The sequence below is a fragment of the Ochotona princeps genome, chromosome 6, assembly GCF_030435755.1.
Source record: "Ochotona princeps isolate mOchPri1 chromosome 6, mOchPri1.hap1, whole genome shotgun sequence".
NCBI lineage: Eukaryota > Metazoa > Chordata > Mammalia > Lagomorpha > Ochotonidae > Ochotona > Ochotona princeps.
The window spans coordinates 74,956,319-74,977,590 of NC_080837.1; the positions used below are offsets into that span (position 1 = coordinate 74,956,319).

The 21,272-nt window shown below is 49.3% G+C and overlaps 1 protein-coding gene across 1 annotated transcript in view; it reads left to right on the forward strand.

Moving 5' to 3' along the window:
• The first annotated feature begins 4,727 nt into the window (after nt 1–4,727).
• The window catches only part of OCA2 (OCA2 melanosomal transmembrane protein), a 222,300-nt gene continuing 205,755 nt past the window's right edge, over nt 4,728–21,272 (forward strand). Inside the window, exons 1-2 of the mRNA XM_004597604.2 lie at nt 4,728–4,831; nt 18,347–18,612. Coding sequence (XP_004597661.2) covers nt 18,368–18,612 — 245 coding nt within the window. The 5' untranslated portion in view covers nt 4,728–4,831; nt 18,347–18,367. The remainder of the gene's footprint in view (nt 4,832–18,346; nt 18,613–21,272) is intronic.

Genomic DNA, 21,272 nt, shown 5'->3' on the forward strand with positions numbered 1-21,272 from the left:
CCACCTGGTACACCACACCTCGCGCACCGCCGCCTCCAACAACCGGCTGCGCCTCAGATTAACCCAGTGGAGCGGCCCGGGAACACGTGAGTGTGAGATTCCTCCGGGTTTGAATCTGCCCTGCGGCCTGGGCCTGGAGTCTTGTGACCCTTGCAGTCCCGCTGGGGAAGTGCAAGTCTGGGCGTTACCCTAAGCCTCCTTAATAACCGGGCGGCTCCTTCACAAGACGCCTTGTCAGGTGGCACGGCCGGCTCTGAGGAGAACGGGAGTCCGGGCGTGCCAGGCGGCCTTCCGGGCTGCGCCGTGGCCCCTGGTGTTGTGACAGGCCTGGGGCGAGTGGGCGCGGCGGGGCCGGAGCTCCAGCGGCCTGGGGGCGGTCACCTCCATGCGCTTCCCCGGCCTGCTGCGCGGCCCTGGCCCAGGCTGCCTGCTACCCGGGCCGGGGTCTCAGCTCTGGCCCTTCGCTGAGCGGGCCGAGAATGGCTGGGCTCTGCGGTGGGTGCCACACGCCATAATGCAGAACCAGGTGACCCAAGGCCTTCTGCACTGGCTGTGGCCGGTTGCTCACTGTGGCCACGGGCACTTGGCGTCGCTGGGAAAGTTCCGCCATGTGGTGCTGCTGTGGCCCAGCTGGCTGTGCGCGCCAGTGTCCCTGTCCCTTCTTCTCACGCCGGCACTGTTTGTGTGGATGGAAAGAGCTCCCTGGCACCCTGAGCAGTGACACCCTGGTCAGCCTGTGGCTGACACGTGGGTTCTAGAAGTATGAGATGTTCAGGGTCGCCCCTTCTTGCTCAGGAGGCAAGCCCTGGGGACCCCTTCCTCAGTGGGGGTGAAGGGGTACCACAGGGTACACGGAGCTGGGGCACGTGCACAGGGCAACTGGAGGATGCTGAGCCTTGAGAGGAGCCACGAAGGGCCTCACAGCCTGTGGATCTGTGAGGTGTGGATCACAGGAGGTGTGGGCACTGGGTCACTGCCAGAGTATGGCACGGTGGCCCAATGGGCCAGGCCCACTTGCAGCCCATCTGGTTCATGGCTGATCCAGGTTGAAGACAGGAGTTGAGAACTAATTCCAGGGCCCAGGGCTCCTTTCTACTTTGCCTCTCAGCTACGGGGATGTGGGTTCCCAAGTATATCTGAAATGCTAAGCCAACCTTTTGACAAGGAGAAGGATTCCCTCTTGTCTGGCAGCCAGTTTCCCAGGGGCCCAGGCATTTCTCCCTGTGGCTTTCCCCAACAGAGGAAGACTGGGAGAGGTGATGGCTAAGCCTTCAGTCTCCCCAGAGACTGCTTCCTCTTTCCTGGGCTTGAAACTAGAAATACACACACACACACACACACACACACAGAGCCCAACATTTTTACATCCAGTGTGGGAGGGAAAAAAAAGCACCACCAGGGCCCTGCCTTCCCATCATTGCACTTGTCCCCAGCCTCTGGCATCATCTAGTGCCAGCTCCCGCCTTGTCCCTGTGTGTGCTACGGCTGGAGATCCTGGAGAATTTCCCGATACTTTGTGGGGAGACAAGGGAAGAGCCCGTGGTTGCTTAGCCCGTGGTTGCTTAGCCGAGAGCAATCACTTTAATCTCTGTGAGAAGTTCCCACATGCAGCTCCTCTGAGAGACCACCGGCTCTGGGGACCCCTTACTCCTTCCCACCCTGGGCCCCCTCATACCCAGCCTACCTCCTCTGCTATGGAGCCTTCAGCTCTGCACCCCCTGGTCCTTGCGCAGGTCCTAGGAGGGTGTGGATAGTGCCTTCGCTGGAGAGTCTCCCATCTCTCCTATACTCTTCCTTCCCTTCTACCCACATGAAATATTCTAGGTTTTCCTCATGCTCATTAACAACAAGAAGAAGGTATTATTAATGAGAGTACTTTGAGGTTTGCAACAGAATTGATCAGTAGGCACAGAGATTTCCCACATTTCTATCCCTCCCTACCCTCCTGGGGGCACACCTTGCTCACTGCACACAGCCCTGCTCAACTACACTGATGAATCCATACGGATAAGTCACCATCACCCAGTGTTCAAAACTCCATGAAGCTTCCCTCCTGCTATTGCTCTATCTGTGCATTCAGACAAATGTATAACTAGGAATCCACTGTTACACAATCATGCAAGAAGCTTCCACTAGCCTGAAAGTCTCTTCTGGCCTCTGTACTGGCCCAGCTCTTATGGACCATGACCCTTTCCGAATCCCACACCTACAGGATCCAGGAGAATGCTCAAATGTTTGCCAGTCTGACCACTAAACTCAGGATACCCTGTTGTACAGCTATGGAATAAGTAAACCATGTAAAATGCAGTGGATTTTTTTTCCTTTTTCTCAGGAAAACTCAGCTAACTCTTTAACCTGAGTCCAGAAGTCCACAGCCCAGTACCCAGTAGCCTTCTTTTTCCTTATCTTGTAGGGTCAATGTAAGGCTGGGCAGAGCTGAGCCACCTACGGGCAAAAGTGAGTCTGATGTGTGGGCTCTGCAGCCAAAGCAGGCAGAGTGTGTGGGCATGGGGATGCCTGGCGGAGGGATTTTTAAAGGGATGTTGCAGGCAAGTTTCCCCACCAAGTGGGGGCTGGAGAGCTGGGCTGGGCATCACATTTCTCTCCCTGGTTGCCGTGGGAGAGATAGAGCTCTTCTCTGGTCCCCTGTGGAGGCCTGCCCAACCCTCCACCCTTCTGGAATCCTTCCTATTGTGGGTCCCATTTGTCTTGAAGATGAAAGGCCAGGGGCACCCTCTGTGGGTCACCTACACACACACACACACTATGCACATACATTTCTACAAAATCCCACTTAGATAATACAAGCAGAGAGATCTATTGTAGCTATGCCAGGGTTTCTGCATTCCCATACCCTATGCTTCCAAACAGCCGCAGCTGGCCTTTGGGTCTGATTCCAGCGATAGTACTGTTTGCTGGTAAGCTGTCGCGAGGCTTTATTTGGAAATTGCCCTCAAAAAGTTCCCCCAAGCCTTCCAAGAAAGGGAAAAGTTTATGGTCATCCCTCGTTTTGGATCCAAATTTCCCGCCTGGCTCAGGAGAAACCACATCCTTTCAGGCTTGATGCCAATCACTTGTGAGTGGAGGATTCTGATGGCTCGTGCTCATCGCCTGTGAGGGATGCCTCTTGTGGGCTCGGCATCAACCACCAAGGGAACTGATTGGTGGTAACTAAGAGACAGCGCAAGTATAGTCCAGGAACCTTGTCTCAGAGACTTTCCCACTCCACAGCAGCCTCTTCAAGGTTGCTACTCTTTGGGGATACACTGATCTGCTTCTTTGAGTGTGTCCTTGGCAGATAAGTGGGGTTTCGTCTGTAATGAAGACCACGCAGGGCCTAACATTTAGCAGCTGTACAGAGAGCATGCTTGGCTGAGTTTGCCCCCCAGTCGTCACAGCCCATAGTTGGACAGTTCCAGCTGCGCATCACATCAAGCTCTCCTCTGGTGCCTGGCATCCAGGACTCGCCCTCTGCTCAGGAGGTTTCCATGTCTGTGCTCCGTGGCCCCTCTTGCCACTGTCAGCCCTGTAGCAGTCTCCTGAGGTGCTGGAGGAGGATGCCCAGGCTCAAGGATGAGTGAGGATGAGCTGACATCTCTGGTGCTTCAGTGGTCTCCCTGTAGCCCTCTTGTCCCACAGGAATGGGATCACTGTATGAGCTCGTGAGCTCTGTGCACACCTAACACGTGTGGCAGCCCAGTGGAGACCGAAAGACTGCAAATGCAACACTGCATCTCATAGGGCTTGGTCCTCCTGTGGCTGGACTCAAGGCTGGGCACTGTGGTGTCACTATGCCCATAGTGCTGCTGGTGCCTAGTTGCTGGGCAGACCCTGGCCAATCTGGGTATTACACGCTTTGCTCTACAAGGTCAGGGCCTTCCAGGTACGTGGTGGCAGTCAGCCCCTCTTCCCCGGGAGTTCATGGAGGCATCCAGGCAAAGGAGGCTGATTTGGGTTCTGCTGTTACACTGTAGGTGGAGCTGAGAGCATGTACTGCCTGCGATCCCTTTGCGGTGCCCGGGCCATTATTGTGTCTGGGGTAGTTGCTGTGTCTGTGTGCGCTTGTTTCTACTTCTGCATGTATTTGTGGGTAGTGCGTACCTATTGTTGTATGTGGTTCCTGCTTATGGGTGCTGTGTGTGTGTGTGGTTGGTGTGGAAACTGCATCTTTCTGTGTGGTGGCAGCTTGTGATGTGTGTGTGCTTCTGTGTGTTTGTGTTTCTCCATGTGTGTAGCTGATGGTGAGCAGTGTGTGTGTGTGCGTGCATGCATGAGCTTGTGTGCCTGTGTGTGCTGTATGAGAGAGAATGGCTTTGAGTACGGCCCTAGGAGAAAGGGGGAAAAAGTAGATTAAAGACCTCTGGTCAAGTTTATCCACACTAGCGGAGAACTGCTAACTCGGAGAGCAGAATATTCACTCAGCTTACATGGCCTCAGTTTCTGTTCCGAAGGAAAATCCTGTTGAAGTTCTTGGCCGCCACTGCCTTTGATATAGGGGAGCCTGGACGTGGCGCCCAGTAGGAGCAAGCAGACTGGGAAGCGCTCAGGCGCTCTGGACTTGTGCCAGAGCCGGTTTTCTGTGGTGAGCCTTTCCCACATACCCACGGTTTGCCTGCCGGCCTCGGGGTGGGCAAGCCCCGGCCCCCCGTCCTACTCCTCCCGCTCCTAGAGGGGACATCTGTGGGCGTGGCTGGGCAGGTGGGCGGAGGAGCGGCGGCAGCCGGTCCCGCCCCTCAGGGCTGCGCGTCCCTCCAAGGGTCCTGCCCCTTGGGCTTGTGCTCCGTTCAGCCTGCAGAGACGTCGGTTGGGACCTGAAACTTCAAGTCTTCAGGTAAAACGAAATTGCGCTGCTCGTCGGGAAGGAGGAGGTAATGAGCTTGCCTTCTCCGGGGGCTCCGGGGGAGCTGGCAAGGCTTTGAAGAAGCCTGTGTCCAGTTGCTGCTGTGTGAAGCCAAGCAGCCAAGCAAGCGCCTACAGGGGAAACTGTGCAAACCCTGGGAGACTGAGTAGCGGCACAGCGCACCCCCTAGGGCGCTGCCTGGGGTCTTGAGAAGGGGAACGTGGAGATGTTCAGACAGTAAACATCCAACTCTAACTGCTGAAACTCGGGGGCTGCCTGAACGTGGCAGTCAGGCGTCCCGGAGGCACTGGAGTGAAAACATTAAATCCCTCAAAGCCGCTTCCTTCACTCTGGGCACACACAGAGAAACAAACGGGCTTTCATGCAGCCAGCTCTTTCCCAGGGCAGGGCTACACCTGTGGCCATTCTGCATACATTTCCAGAGCCAGACCACCGCAAGGGGTCCAGGACAAGTGCTTGGTGCTCCTACCCACAAGAGGGTATCTTCTTGCTTGCAAAGCTCCCCAGGTGCCTGGATGGAGCATGCAGTGCCCTTTGGGGTAACACTGACCTAGACTGGGGTGACAGTTCCACAACACGTAGGTCTAGGGTGAGTGATTTTGGGGGACAGAACGCAGGAGTCTGCTAGTGGCTGTCTGCCTAAGCCAGCTGGGGGAATGACACTCGCTGAGCTGTCCAGATCAGATGTGGCGTGTGCTGTCCAGGGCCTGGGGCAGGGCTTGTTGGGGCAGCGAAACCTGGGGGGCTTGAAGGCAGCGGTGACTTTATTGCTCGCAGAGGAGCTAGTGTGTCAGTGAGAGCTCTGGGTGGGCTGTGAAGGACGGAGCTGAAACTGCCTGTCATTACACATCTAGTTTTTCAACACTTGAATGCAGGTGTTCCCATCAGGTATGAATTGTGTGTATGTGTGTGGGGGGGTGATTATGAGCAGAAGTTCCAAAAGCTTTATCATGGATGAGAGCGAAGTCCAGGGCTATCCCTGTTTTGGAAAAGGCCACGGCCCTGACAGAGTTAACTCAGCATTGGGAGCTGTGGGAGAAGAAGGCTGGTTGTCCCTGGAGACCACTGGTTCTCCATTTCTTTTTCTTCCTATGTTTTTATTTTTAAAGATTTATTTATTTCAAAGGCAGAACAACTGGGGGGGGCAGGGAAAAACACCCTCCATCTGCTGGTTCACTCCCGAAGGTCTGCATAGCCTAGCTTAGGCTACGCTGAAGTCAAGAGCCAGGACCTGCAGCCTGGTTTCCCACACTGATTGCAGGGTCCCAAGCATGGAGCTGCCTTCAGCTGCTTTCTCACATGCTGGGTTGCAAGCAGGGTAGCCAGGACTGGAACTGGCACTTTACACTTGATCTTAGCCAAAAGGCTGAGAAGTGATTGGAACCGGCACTTTAATACGGGTTGTGGACATGTCAAGTGGTGGACGTTGTAACGTGTGACGACACTGGTTCCCTGGGTCTCCGTTTCCATGCTGTGTGGCCATGTGACAGGGGGAGGGTTGAAGCTGGAGGACATGTGTCAGGAGTGGCTACCTGGCCAGGTGATCTGCATGGTGGGGGTGAGTCATGGAGTGGGGGGCGTGCCGAGCTAGCAATGATAAGCGCTTGGTGGATGCATGGCAGGATCCCATGGACGTAGGGGAAGGGTTTAAGGCTTCTGTGTGTGAGTGTGGCCGGGGGAGGGGGTGTGGGGCAGAGTTTGAGCACATTCTGAGTCCAGGGAGACAAGAGGCTTCTTGAACCCAGGTGAGGAGGTGTCCTCTTTGGAGAGGAAAGAGAAGGAACGTTCTCTGTCAAGAGAGGAAGGGGCTTGCCACGGAGAGGAAGAGTGGGAACGGTGCATGAGAACCTGGAGCTGGAGGTGGAGTAGCAGCCGAAGCAGGGGACCCTGCCCTGTGTATTGCCCTGTGTATTGGAGATAGGAGATGCCACACATCCAGTCTCCCTTGCTCCCTCCAGAGGCTGGTGGCTAGTTATGCCTGCCAGTGTGCTAGGTCTGCCTGAGTTCACATTTAGGGCCTTATCATTGTTGCCAATTGTCCTGCCCAGCAAGGGTCACAAAGGCCTTTCCCAGTACCTGCGGGGTGCCCCTCACCTGCCACCTGCCCTCTTCAGCTGGCTTGGCCCGCATGCGCTGGGTACTTGCTGGGCAGCCAGCAGTTCCTTAGAAGTGCTGGCGGTGGTGGTGGGGGAGGCGTGCCCAAGAGGTGAGCGTGAGCCAGCTCTCAGGACCCGCAGCTCTCAGGACCCGTGGTCTCAGCCTGATCATTCACTACAGAGGAACCGCAGGGCGGAGGCGCGTGCCACGGGGCAACCAGGAGAAGAATTTAGCTGCAAGTTCTCAGGATGAACTATAGGATGAGCGAAGGAAAGTCAAATGCCCAGGCAACGAGCCAAATGGCCCAAAACTCGGGCAGGAGAGACCAGTCCTGCGCTTGGGAGCTCCTGGCAGTGGCTGGGCGGAGAGGCGCGGTTTAGCCGCCAGGGCTGCGGAGTGGGTGCTGCTGGGCGGGCTGCACTCCTGGCTGTGCCTTGGTGCGCACCGTGACTGCCTCCATCCTGGGCGCTGTGCCTGCGCTGGGGCTATGGCTGCTCCTGGAGGTCCCCCGGGGGCATTTCCCAAGCTAAGCCCCTGCCCTGTGTCCCACAGATGCAAGGAGGGGCTCTTGGCTTCGGGCCGGACACTCTCCCTCTGAGTGCCAAGGAGATGTATGCTTCAGAAAAAGAGCAAAGAGAGGATTAAAAGCCCTACCCTGTGTGGTTGGATGACCTAGAAGTTTTTAACCAGGTTCACACGTTACAAAGCCCATCTGGAGAACTAAGTGGGCAGATCTATGGCCTGTGTCCAGAGTCGGAGGCGCAGAGTGCGCAGCTCGCGGGGTTGTCCCAGGCGGGACACAGTAATCCCTGCTAGGGGCAGGCTGAAGCGGAGGCTGACCTCCTTCGCCCTTCTCCGATGCAGGACTTCGCCATTCCCTGCTCTGGGGTTACTGAACCAGAGACAGCGCTTCAAAAGCCGACACAGCCTGGACTGCCCGCACCACTTGCCTTCGGAGACAGTCACGCCCCTCTGGGCAAGCCACACCTCGTCTATAAGGCCACACCCCCAGTCACTGTCCATTGTCTGGAGACAGCCACGCCCCGCTGGAGGCAGATGAGGAGATGCGAGGCTGAACAGCGCTGTCTGCGGAGAGGACCATTCCATCCTAGAGTATTTTCTCAGGATTTTAGACGTTTGTCCACAACAGGGAAAGACTACAGAAGGATTTCCAACAACCATGATTTTTTTTAAAATACCTTTTGTGTCCAGTGACTAAAGAATGTGAAGAAAAGTGTTCGTAAGGTGTAGGAAGAAACTGTTGCCACGTGATGTATGCTGTTGCTACTGTAAAGCAGACACGTGAACCTTCCATCTCCTGACTGATGGCACCAAATGCCCAGGGTGGTAGGACACCATAGCAGATGTTAGGGCACCGAGGGGGAAGATGATTCTAGTGAGCCCTTGCTGGATGGGGACACGGCAAATAGTCTGTCAGAACCCGTCACGGGCCTTCCTGCCTCTGCTTCCTCATGCTACCCTGGGTCTTTACCAGCCCTGGCTTCTGTTCCACTGATGCCGATAAACCCCACTGTATTCAGTAAACTGTAGCCAAATCTGTATGCATGTATTGGAACCATCAGGAATCGCTGGAGCACCAAAGCCCTAGAAAAGATGTGAGCTGGGGAGGTCTTGGAGTGGTTGGGTTACCCACCTGGTAGCCCAACCCTCATGGACCCTCCCTTTCCACAGCTGATTGTTTCTCCTTTGGGCCAGAGTAGCCACCCTGGTGCAGGGCCAAATGGGAAAAGGACCCAATCAAAGCCTGTCTGCTCCCCAGCAGAGGCAGTATCAGAGCCATGCCCTCTGTGCTGTGGCCTCTGGCTACCCTTGCTCCCAGGCTGTCCTCCCCACAAGCCTGTCCACCGCACCCTGGATGTGTCTGTGGAAGGAGCGTCAGTGCTGGAGGACAGGTGGCCTGGAGCAGCCCAGGTGATGGCAGTGGGTTACAGTGTTGGGAGAAGTGATGATGTTGGAGGAAGCCACAGGAGCAGCCCAGGGCCCAGAGGAAGTTGGAGCACTGATGTAAAACTGGTGGTTAAGAAAGCAGAACTAGAACAAGGATGAGTAGCAGCCAGGTTGGGTGATTTTGCATTTCATGGGAAGGGGAGATCTCACTGGGTCTGAGCATCTATTGCTTTTTGTAAAAAGCCACAGCCACCTATTGATTTTTTCTAAACTTGGCAAACTTGACCATTTTCTGTGAGTCTTGCCCAGAAGGAGGGACCTGGGTACCGTGGGTGGAGGAGTGAAGAGTGGTGTGGAGGTTGCTGCATCCTGCTCCTGGGCCTTTCTGTTGCTGACTGCACGTGTGTGCTGCAGGCTGAGCTCAGCCTCCGATAGGCCCGGCCTCGTGTGCAGGGCTGGCTCCTTCTCTGTGGAGTCTGCAGTGTGTAGCCCAGATCACCTTCAGCAGTCCAGGCTCGTGGAGCTCAGTAGAGCAAAGCCAGGTTGAAACGGTGGGTCTCAGAGAAGCAGAGCCATGTCCTGGTGTGGTGGGTGAATTCCCCCTAGAATTTCTCCCAACAGAGGACTTGAGCTGGGGTTTCTGGGTACATCAAGAAGAGGAGCCATGGCTGGGGTATTGGAGTCTCCTCAGAGGAAGGACCGTGGGACTAGGTCATTCCAATTACTGCAAAGGAATTTTCAGGTGCAAAGAGAAGATTGAAGGAGAGCTGGAAGGAGGTGAGTGAGAATGGATGAGAAGAGAGGGATTTCTAAGTGGGTAGAGCTCTTGGTGTCTCCAGGAAGGCACCAGGAAGCAGAACAAGGTGGAGTACAGGTGTGGGCGATGCTGAGGGAGAGCAGGTGAGGCCAGGCATGCAGGAGACTGAGCTCGGGGCAGGGTAGGCAGGGAGACAGATGTCTCCAGAGACATTAAAACTCCAAGCTAAGTGGGATCCCCTTGGGAGGAAAGGCTTGGGATGAAGGTGGGAAAAGGGGGAGCAAAGATGCTGGGGCTGCAGGAGGTCGGAAGCTTTTTGCTCTGTCCATGCAGTAGAACAGCAGAACTCCAAAAGGTGTTCTGATCAGAGGCGCCTTCCTGGTCTCGCTGGGAGAATTGTTTATTCAGGGAGCCTGGCTGGGTAAGGAGCTGCAAGTGGAGTGAATCCTGGAGGGGTGCCTGGGAGCCATGGCATGGGCTCTGAGGGGCTGTGGGGGACAGGACAGAGCTTGATGGTGACTCTGATGGATGGTGAGCCATCAAGGAGTGGCAGCAAATATTTGACTGAAGTGAGCTCAAGAAAAAAATGGAGGGAAAAAAATACAGCAGTTTTGAGAAGTTGTGCTATGAAGGAGAGGAGAGAGAGTGGGCGGTGTCTGGTGGCCAAGTTTTGAGGTAACTGCAGAGTCACATGCAATTGGAGGGCATAGTATCCCTGTGTCCAGGTTCTTTAAATGTAAGATTTTGCAGACGTTTAGTACCGTGTCACAGTAAAAATGTAGACCCTGATACAGTCAGGCTACAGAGTAGTTCCAGCACCACTGGCTTCCTCACGCACCCTTTTGTAGCTTTCTGCCACTCCAGACATCCACTATCCTATTCTGTTTCTATCATTTGTCCTTTCATGAACGCTGTGCACAGGAAGTCAGATAATGCATGGCCCTTTGGGTTTAGTTTTTGTTTTCCACTCTAGATTCACCCCAGCTGTGCACGTTAACAGTCGTTCCGTTTATTGCTGATTCTCCCCTGATATGAGTGTACTACACTTTTACCCCCTCCCCACTGGCAAATCGCTCGGTGCTTCTCAGTCTTGGATGGAGAGGCTATGAACAGGCAAGTACATATTTTTGTGTGAATGAGACATTTCATTCATATCCAAGAGTGCAACTCTTGGGTGGTGTGGTAGTTGCAATTTCAGTTTGTAAGAAACTGTTCAGCTGTTTTCCAGAGTGACTGTTGCATGTTACATCCGCACCCGCAGCGTGGGCTCCCTGCTTCCTCACTCACTGCTGGGAGTCAGCCATCGCAGCATGCTACATTCCCACCTGCAGTGTGTGGCTCACGCAGGCTCTCTGCTTCCTCACCCACGTGGAGCTGCTGTGAGTCAGTCATCGTAGTAAGTGCCCAGGGACTCCTCATTGCACTGCCCTAGTGGCTCATGCTGTTGAACATCTTCACAGTGCTTATTTGCTATCTGTATATCCTCTTCAATGAAGTACCTCTTTTCATCTTTGCTCATTTTGTGATGGCTTCTCTCTCTCCCTGTCCCTTTTCCTCTCCTTTCTTCCCTCCCTCGCTGTTGTTCTCCCTCTCACTATCCTACTGTTCACGTTTGAGAGTTTTCATAGTTTGGATTCCCCCCGCCCCCGATAGATATGTGCTTAGAAAACCTTGTCTCCCAAACTAAATTGTCTTTTCGTCTTCTCAACAGTGTCTTTCACAAAGCAAGAATTTCAAAGTTTGAAGAAATACAGTTTATACATTGTCTATGGATTGTGCTTTGAATGTATACGTTTAAGACTCTTTAAAAGCCTGGGTCCTGAATTCTTTCTCCTGTTTTTTTTTTTAACCCATGAAGTTTTTTTGTAGATACAGGGATTTTCCCCTCTGCCCCGTCTTTCTCCCTCCAGTTTCCCTGCTCCTCGCCCCCATATTAGTATTGTCCTGCGGGAACAGTCACAAGTCTAACATTCTGCTATGTAAGTGTGTTACGGCCTTGTAGGTGTAGGCAAGGGTAGAAAATCTAGTATCGTATGGTCAAGGTATATTTGATAGTTTCATTGGGAGTTCTCCTTTTATTCAGGATTAGAGATGCATACTGCATTGTTATCTTCATTTCCTGGAATGCTGGTCTCCATTATGCAGTTCATGTGTGAGAATATATTATACACATGTTTACTTATATTTCTATTTGCTTTGTCCTTTGAATGAAGGTTGCCTTAAGTCAGAGAGAACATATGATACATTTGAGCATAATGAACTCTAGTTGGGACCATTTTGTTACAAATGGTATGATTTCATTCTTTTTAATGGCTGAGTAGTGTTTCACAGAGTTGATATACCACAGTTTCTTTATCCATTCTTATTTCTACAAGCATTTTAGTTATTTCCATGTCTTCACTTTAGTAGATTGTGCTGCTATGCAGGTTTCATTTCACTTGGATATATTTCCAGGCGTGGGATAACTGAGTCCTATGGTAGATCAATTTTCAATTCTCTGAGCATTCTCCAATACTGACTTCCGTAGTGGTTACACTAGCTTACATTCCCTGCAGCAGTGGAGTAGGATACCTTTTCCCCCACATCTACACCAACAGATGTTGATACTGTATTTTCAAATGTAGCCCTATCTCTCTGGAGTTAGGTAGAACCTCAATGTGATTTTCGTTTGTATTTTCCTAATAGCTAGGGAGCCTGAGCATTTTCTCATCCGTCTATTAGCCATTTGAATTTGTTCTTTTGAAAAATGCCTGTTCATTTTCTTCACCCATTTCTTCACAGGGTTGTTTGTTTTGCTGTTGTTGAATTTCTGAAGCTCTTTGAAAACCTTAGATGTTAGTTCACTCTGTTGTGTAGTGTGCAAAGATTTTCTCCCATTCTATTGGTTGCTTCTTGGTTTTGTTGATTGTTTCCTTAGATATACAAAATCTTTTGAGTTTGATATAGTTTCATTTGTTTATTTTGGTTTTGAGTGTCTGTGCTCTTGGTGACTTTTCAAAGAAGTCTACAAATGCCTATGTCTTGCAGAGAGCCTCCTGTGTTTTCCTCTAATAGTCTGAAGGTTTCTGGTTGCAGATTTAGGTCCTTAATCCATTCAGAGAAGGCTTTTGTATAAGGTGACAGGCGGGGGTCTTGTTTTTTACTTTGTAAGCTCCAAGAGCATGAAGAGATCAGACTTTTCCCCTGGGTTTTTAAATTCTCTTGTTGGAGATTAGTTAACTGTATATGTGTGGGCTCACTCCTGGGGTTTCTATTCTGTTACATTTATCCTTCCTGTTTCTGAAAATACAGCCTCCGTTTAAAGAACTTAGTGAAAGCACAGTCCTTCAGGTCCTTTCTCTTCCTTCTGCTGCTTCTTCCTACTCATTGGTTGAGTTCCCTGATGCTTTAGTGCTTTGTGTTAGTCTCCTGTTGGTGCCCTGAACCATTCTGGGTCTATGAATGACGCATTTGTTCTGTCTTCATACATTTTGGTTTCACTTTCTTAGTGTTTCTCACCTGACCAACACACCCAATACTAATTCTCCCTCAAGTTGGGATTCTCTTGGTTTGTGGCCACTCTCCAGGCGGTGAGACTTGTCCACTGCCGTCAGTTAAGTCTTGCCATTGGATAGACTGGTTTATCCCATCTTACTATCATTCTTTTTTTTTTTTTTCAAATTATTTTGTTTATTTTAGAGCTTTTACTTTTCTTTATAAAATTTAGAATAGCCTTGTTTGTATCTATAAAGCTTTTACTGCAATACTAGTGGCAGCTGCATTGTGTCTATAGTTCAAGTTGGGAAGACCTGATCCTCTTTATCTACTGATTTTTTTTTTTGAGATACCATATAACTTTATATCTTTTCTGACTATCCCAATCCATGAATGTGATGCTTCACCCCATTTATTCGATGTTCTTGGATGACTTCCATCAGTGTTGTGTGGTTTTCAGTACGTGTTTCATCAACATGTCTTATTAGATGCTCATTGAAATATTTAATTGCTTTTGGGCAAGTGTAAGCTAGATTGTATTTTCAATTTAAAAAAGATGTATTCATTTTTATTTGAAAGGGATATGGATATGTATCTTTCATCTACTGGTTCACTCCCCAAATGGCCACAATGGCTAGATCTGAGGTGATCTGAAACTAGGGCCTCATTTGGGGCTCTTGCATGGTTGCAGGAGCCAAGAACCTGAGCTATTTTCTGCTGATTTCTCAGGGTAGAAGCAGGGAGCTGGATTGGAAGTGGAACCAACGGGACTTGGACTGGCACTCACATGGAATTCCAGCGATGTAGGTAGAAGCTTAGTTTACTGTGCCACAGTGCTGGTCCCATATTTTCAATTTTTATGTTAACATGTTCGTTGCTAGTATATAGAAATATGTAATTCTAAATGTTTATAAGTATTTGCATTCCATGATATAGTAGATAATCTGCAAATTGGAATAGCTTAATTTTTCCTGTCTGATCTATATGCCTTTAGTTCCTCTTATTGCCCTATTGCAGTAACTAGAATTTGTTGCAGTGCCTTGAATAGGAGGCGTGAGAAGAGGACAACCTTGCCTTGTGCCTGATTTGACAGGAAGTCTTCAAATTTCTCACCATTACCTATGGTCTCAGTTGCAGGGTTTTTGTAGATGTTCTTTATTAGGTCGAAGAAATTTTGTTGTATTTCATTTTTCTTAGAGTTTTTAAAAAGAATTGTGCATGATTGTTGAATTTTGTCCATTTTTTTTTCTGCTTGAATTGTGTGACTGTGATTTGTCCTGTTTATCCTGCTGGTTATACATCACACTGATGCTTTTAGCAGCTTTATTGAGATATAATTAGTGATTCTCAAAATTTGTCCCTTTAAAATGCACATTTCAGGGGGTTTGGTGTAGTGTTTGAGTTGTAAAATCATCACAACTCAAGCTGTGTCAAAAATTTGCGTCAACTCAAGGAATCTTCCATCTCCTGCTAGCACTCATTCCGCATTTTCTTCCCTGGCTGAGTCTTCCCTGGCTCTAGCCAGCAGCTACTCTACCCTGTCCCTATAGACTAGATTGTGCTAAAGATTTCGGATACAAATTGAGTCAGTCAGCATAAGGCTGAGTGTGACCGGCTTAGCATGTCTTATTTAAATGTTTGGTAGAATTCTCTAGTGAAGCAATCTGGGACTGGCTCTTTCTTTTTTTTTTTTTTTAAGATTTATTTGTTTATTTTTATTACAAAGCCAGATATACAGAGAGGAGAGACAGAGAGGAAGATCTTCCGTCCGATGATTCACTCCCCAAGTGAGCCGCAACGGCTGGTGCCGTGCCGATCCGAAGCAGGGAACCAGGAACCTCTTCTGGGTCTCCCACACGGGTGTAGGGTCCCAAAGCCTTGGGCCATCCTCGACTGCTTTCCCAGGCCACAAGCAGGGAGCTGGATGGGAAGTGGAGCTGCCGGAATCAGAACCGGCGCCCATATGGGATCCCGGTGCGTTCAAGGTGAGGACTTTAGCCACTAGGCTACTCTGCTGGGCCCTGGCTATTTCTTTTTAAAAAATGAATTCAATGTACTTAATAGTTACAGGGCTATTCATTTCATACTGGGTGAGTTGTACTAATTTATGTTTTTTAAGGAATACATATTTTTTTTGTTGTTTTTAAAAAAGATTTATTTTTGAAAGGCAGAGAGTTAAAATAGAGAGAATAGGAGAAACAGACATCTCGCACATGCTGGTTCACTCCTCAAATGACCACAATGGCTGGAGCTAGGCTGATTCAAAACCAGGAGGCAGGAGCTTCTTCCCGGTCTCCCACATGGATGCAAGGACCCAAGCACATGGGTCATTACTTGCTGCTTTCCCAGGCTATTAGTAGGAAACTGGATTAGAAGTAGAGCAGCCAGGACTTGAACCAGCACCCTTATGGTGCTTCTATCTGCAGAACTTCTGGGATGCTGGTGCTCTAGGTGGAGGTTTAATAGGCTGTGCCAAGGCACCCACCCTGGAGTTGGTCCTTTTCACCTTCACTGTCAAACTTATGTGTCTTAGGTTGTAATATATCACTGTTATTCTTTTGATGTCTTCACGGTCTGTAATGATATCCTTTGCATCATTTCTGATATTCATAAATTATATTATCTTTGCTTCTCTTTACTAGTGTTACTGGAGGCCTGTCAATTTTATTGATGCTTTCAAAAACTTAGTTGTTCTGTGATTTCTCTATTTCATTCATTTTTGCTCTTGTGTCTGTTATTTTATTACTTTTGCTTCTTATTTTACTCTTGTTTGTGTAAATTCTTGAGATTAGTGCTTACATTATTGATTTGAGACTTTTCCTCTTTTCCAATATGAGCATTTAGTGTTATAATTTTCCCCCTCGTAACTACTTACTATTGTTCTACAAATTTTGTTGTGTTGTATTTTCATTTTCTTTCAATGCAATTTTGATTTCCTTTGAGATTTCCTCATTGCCTGTTTTTGCTCTGATGTTATGAGATTCAAATTCCTGCCTAATCCTTTTGCTTACCTGGTTTCCTTGGATACTACTTCAGTAGCAGGGCCTAACCCTGCCTCACTGTTGATGGGTAGGGTTGGAAGTCCCAGATCCTGTACTTGGCTTTAGTTGATATCTGAGAAGGCTCCTTGTTCCTGGTGGTTAGATGTGGGACTTCTAGGTCCCTACCAGGCTCCAGTGACGTCATCCTGGCTGCCATGGGTTTGGGTACCTCATTACTCTTCCTCACTAGGACTCCAGTGTCAGAATTCATTATCATTGAGCAGGCCTGTGGCCCTGACATTCCGCTTGGCTTTCTCTGATAACACCTCATGACAAGGGACAGGGGAGGGTCCCTTTCTCTGCAGGGTGAGCATGGAGTGCTGACTTCCCATGCCTCTACTGACACACGGTGGGTACACAGGAAAGAGGTGGGAGTCTAGGGCTCCCTTCTCTGATGCCACCCTAGTGGAGACTGGGAGAGCTGGGGCCACACCTCGTTACAGCCTTTAGAGCATGCCCACCCAACCTTCGCCGCCTAGGTGGGTGTGAGTCTGCAGTGTCTGGTTGCTGGCTTCTGAAGGCAAAAGGAAAGCACAGGGATGTTGCTGCTGTTGTTTTTTGGATACTCAACAGTTGGCTTTCTCGCCCTCTTTCAGCATCTTATGGTTGCTTTACATGAAATGTCGGGCTTTTAGTTATTCCTTGCAAGAAGAAGCAGATCTTGTCTTTCAGGCAGCACAAGGGCTGGGATGTGTTTTCAGTGTTGGCAAATGTGGGAGCATGTTTGCATAGAGGCTTGAGCGATCCAGGAGGGAGGAGAATTGCTATAACGCAGTCTGAGCAGGTGTGGCCGCCAGTGCTGCAGGCAGGTGTGGCCCGAGATGCTGGTAGGTTATTTACGCCGCCTGGGGTTTTCTCAGCAGGCAGTCCTTGGGTTTGTCACTCTAGCCCTCCTCTGCTCCTGTGTCTGAGCCTGGTCCAGACTCCCAGGTCACTGGCGCCTCGCTCAGTTCAGCCAACAGGCCGAGATTCTGCTGGGAGATGGGAGCAGGGAGCGACCGGTGAGGTGGGCGGTGGCGGAAGCCTCTTCTCTTCATTCCACCTGCGGGACACATCTTGCCCCTTTTCTGGTTTCCTTACTCGCCTTCTCTGGTGGTGGAGGTTTCCTTCTGCTGCTGATCTCTGGCTTGTCTTGGTATCTCAGCACCTCCATTTCCGCGTAGCCGCTTCCTGGAGAGAAGCACTCAATGTAGTTTCTGTGTTCTTCTTCAACCTCAGCTGATTCAATGAGAGGTTGAAGATGCAAAGTCAGCAGCTGAGACCAAAGGCAGGAAGAGTGAATGGGTGTTGGAGGAGGAGAAAGTTGGAGGGGCACCGGGGTAAGCTGAGCCTTCTGGGGTGTACACAGGGGTCAAGTGCTCCTATATGCACAACATAGGACTTCCTGTGGACATGTTCAGCTGCTTGGGGGCTGGCTGAGTGGGAAAGCAGGCTTGAGACTTGGTCAGTGGTGGTAGACAGACGTCAGGGGAGCCTGTAGTTTCCTACTTCTTTGTGTGATCCATCCCACTGAATTTGAGCAGGAATCTCAAATGACAATCAGCCAATAGTATGTGGCAAAAGTGATAGATTTCACTTTCTGGGTCATGTTGCAGGTGAAGACTATGTTGACTTGTGAGGGCCCTGGGGCAGGAATTGTCCTTGTTGGGAAAGCCCACAGGGCAAGGAAGTCCAGGAAGCTTGTTGGAGCTGAAGGTGACCTCTGAGAGGTGAGGGTGGCCCCTTGCTGATAGCCAGGTCTAAGGCCAATGGCCACCAGGAAGTGAGCTCAGCCAACACTGAGGAGTCTTAGAAACTGATCCTCCCCTGGTGGAGTCTCCAGATGAGCTCCCAGTTCCACAACACCTTGAGATGACCTGGCCGAGCCTGCCCCGGACCCTGAGACTGTACACATGTGATTTGTCAGGCAGCTATAAAGCAACAGAAGACTCACCGATCGGGTGAGTATGGCAGAATGTGTCAAGGTGTTCCTGGACCACAGTATCTCAGCCAGGGAAGAGGGGAATGAGAACATGGAGAGTTGGTTAATGTGGGATCAGGACAGGGCCCTGCCAGTGAGGTGGCACCGCCCCTATGAGTCTGTTTGATTTTACTATAATCAAATGTCCGAGACTAAGTATTTTATAAAGAGAAGAGGTTTGTCAAGCTCTCTCTGAATGCTCTAAGTTTGCTTTTTGTCAATGGCATTTTCTTTCTGGTTTCCTCTAGAGAGAAGATTGGTGACAGGATATGCATTTAGAGAACAAGGATGGCAGGCTGGCTCCCAGCATGCTGGAGGTGGAGCTGCATCAGAAGTCTGCTTCAGCTTATGCTGGCCCCAGAGGGCTGGGGCCAGCGGGACTCACCTCCAGCAGCCACAGACCCCCACAGGGAGTCAGCGGACCGGACCCTTGCAGCCCCCACCCCGGGTGGGCTGCTGAGAACTGCCAGACTCCTACCCACCAGAGTTTTGGCTCATTCCTCTTGGAGGAGAGGTGAGTTTAGTTTTATGTTGCGCATGTGGAAGTCACAGATGCTGAGTTTCTGTGAAACACTTTTTACTTTTGGTGTGAAACATTTCCAGAAATGTTGCTAAAAATCTTTCTAACATTTGATCACTTTTTTGGTCTGTTTTGAAAGAATGATATGGCAGAAATATGTTCAATTTAGCTCCAGAAGATATAATATAAAGTAGAAAAGAGATTTTGTGACATAAGGCTTAGCATTAAATATATTATTTAAGATATTCAAAGTATTGTATGATCTTGGATAGTATGTATATTCTAGAATATACTTTATTTCTATAAATAAGGCAAGTAGGTGGATATTGCTTTTCAAGCCAAAAAATCTAATTCCATGCAAAATATTTTTAACTTTTAAATATCTGCTGATGTAATAACAAAAGAACAAATTCATCATTTGCAGTTCCACACACATGTCCTTTTAATGACGAAAGCTTCCTCTGAGGGTCTATGTCTGTGTTGGGGCTTGCTGCTTACTTTGCAGATCTGAGGACTGCCGTATCTCCAGAGAATAATTTCTGCCCAGAACATCAAAATCTTAATCCATGCAGTAATAACTGTGTGCCTTAAAAAGAGAAAGAAGCCAAATCAAACCCCAAAACCTAAAGAGCGAAAAACGCAGAATGGAGCCACTGTGGCCAAGGTCTTTCCCCTGCTGCTATTCCTCTGTCATCCACCAGGGGGAAGCACTACGCATGTGCCCAGACTTCCTTCATGCTGAGATGTTGCTTGATAACTGTTCCTTTTGCTTAAGATGCATTTGAAATTTGTTTATGAAGTCTATAGGTTTTTTTTTAAAACTTATATGCTTTTGTTCTACTTTCGCATGATCTTTCCAAAATTATGTTTATTTTAAATTTTATTTATCTGAAAAAGAGGGGATTGGCAGAAAGGAAGAGGGAAGAAATGAGAGAGAGAGAGAGAGAGAGAGAGAGAGAAGGATCTTCCATCATTCCATCCACTGCTCCCTCTCCAGAGGCCAGGGTGGCATCAGGACCCTGGAGCTCCTTCACGAATCTCAGTACCCACCATATGGATAGCGGGCTGGGTGGCCACCTGTCCTTGCTGGCCTCTGCATGCCTGGGAAGAGTGGGATGACTGCTGGCTGCTAGAGGGACCTCTCTGATTGCTCCTGTTATCCTTCCCCAGCCAGTCCAGCGGGGTTGCCAAGAAAGGAATTGCAGGGCACTCATTTCTCTAGCATCCCATTAGCAGACCCCTGGGTCAGACTGTCATTGATACTATATTAGAATCATCAGGCAGAATGTAAGACAGTGAAGTAAATTTGAGTCTATGGCCATACCACCCGAATGCGCCCGATCTCATCTGAAGTAAATTTGAGTCTATGGCCATACCACCCGAATGCGCCCGATCTCATCTGAAGTAAATTTGAGTCTATGGCCATACCACCTGAATGTGCCCGATCTCGTCTGAAGTAAATTTGAGTTTCAGGTCAATAATGGATGTTTTGGAGAAAATTATTTGCTCTAAAAAAGTCACTTGGAGTATAGCACCTGTTCGGAGGGTCATCATCATGGGACAAAATGTAACCAGTGTTGTGCAGAGTCCAGGGGAGCGCTCACCTATGTGCAGTGATTTTTATTGGGAATGTAAGAGGGCACAGCCACCATGTGAAACAGTATACTGGTTCCTCAGAAGGTTGAAAATAAGGGCAGAGTTGTGGCACAGTGGGTCAAGCACCCCCTGCCATGTCAGTACCCCATGTAGCAGTGCCAGTTGGTTCCATTTTCTGTCCCGCTGCCTGCTGACGCACCTAGGAAAGCAGAGACTGGCTGAACTACTGCTACTGCTGGTCCCCATGCGGAAGCCTGAATCAGCTTTGTGGCTCCTGGATTTAGCCTGGCCGTTTAGGGAGTGGGTGGGCGATCTCTGTCTCTCTATCTGTAATTGCCTTTCAAATAAAAAAATAGTTAACATAATCATCTTAGTGGATGCCTGAAATTGCAGATAGTACACTGTGTTGTTCCTGTACATACATACATCCCCATGATAAGCTTTAATTTATAGACAGAAGAGGTGATGAACAACAGTAACTAACAATAGGAGAGTTATGGTAAAATTAGTGAAAACTCCTGAATGATTTATTTCTGGAATATTCTATTTGGTTTTTCTGGGCTATAGCAGAAATTGTAAAACTGGGCATGAGGGGAGGATCTCTGTGCGCTTAGATTCTGCAGTTTCACTTCTGAGTGTATATTTCAAAAAATTGGAAATAAGGTGCTAGAGTTGGGGTGATTTTGTCCCTCCCAAAATGTGTTTTGGAATTTAAATTCCAATGAGATATAATGCAAGTGAATGAATCACGAGGATGGAGCTTCATGATTGGCATTAATCATGTTATTTAAAAAAGATGGTAGGAGCTGACTGGGCTTCTTTTTGCCCATTGGCCATCCACCGTACAAAGACAGTGTGCCTGCACCTTCTGCCATGTGGAGACAAAGTGAGAAGCCCTTCCCAGACAGCCAGTGCCTTGGTCTTGGAATTCTCAGATTCCAGCACTCTTAGAATGCAACTTTATTCTCTCTCAGTTACTCAGTTGAAGATATATGTTTTTACAAACTTTATTTACTTTTATTGGAAACGCAGATTTACAGAGAGGAGAAACAGAGAGA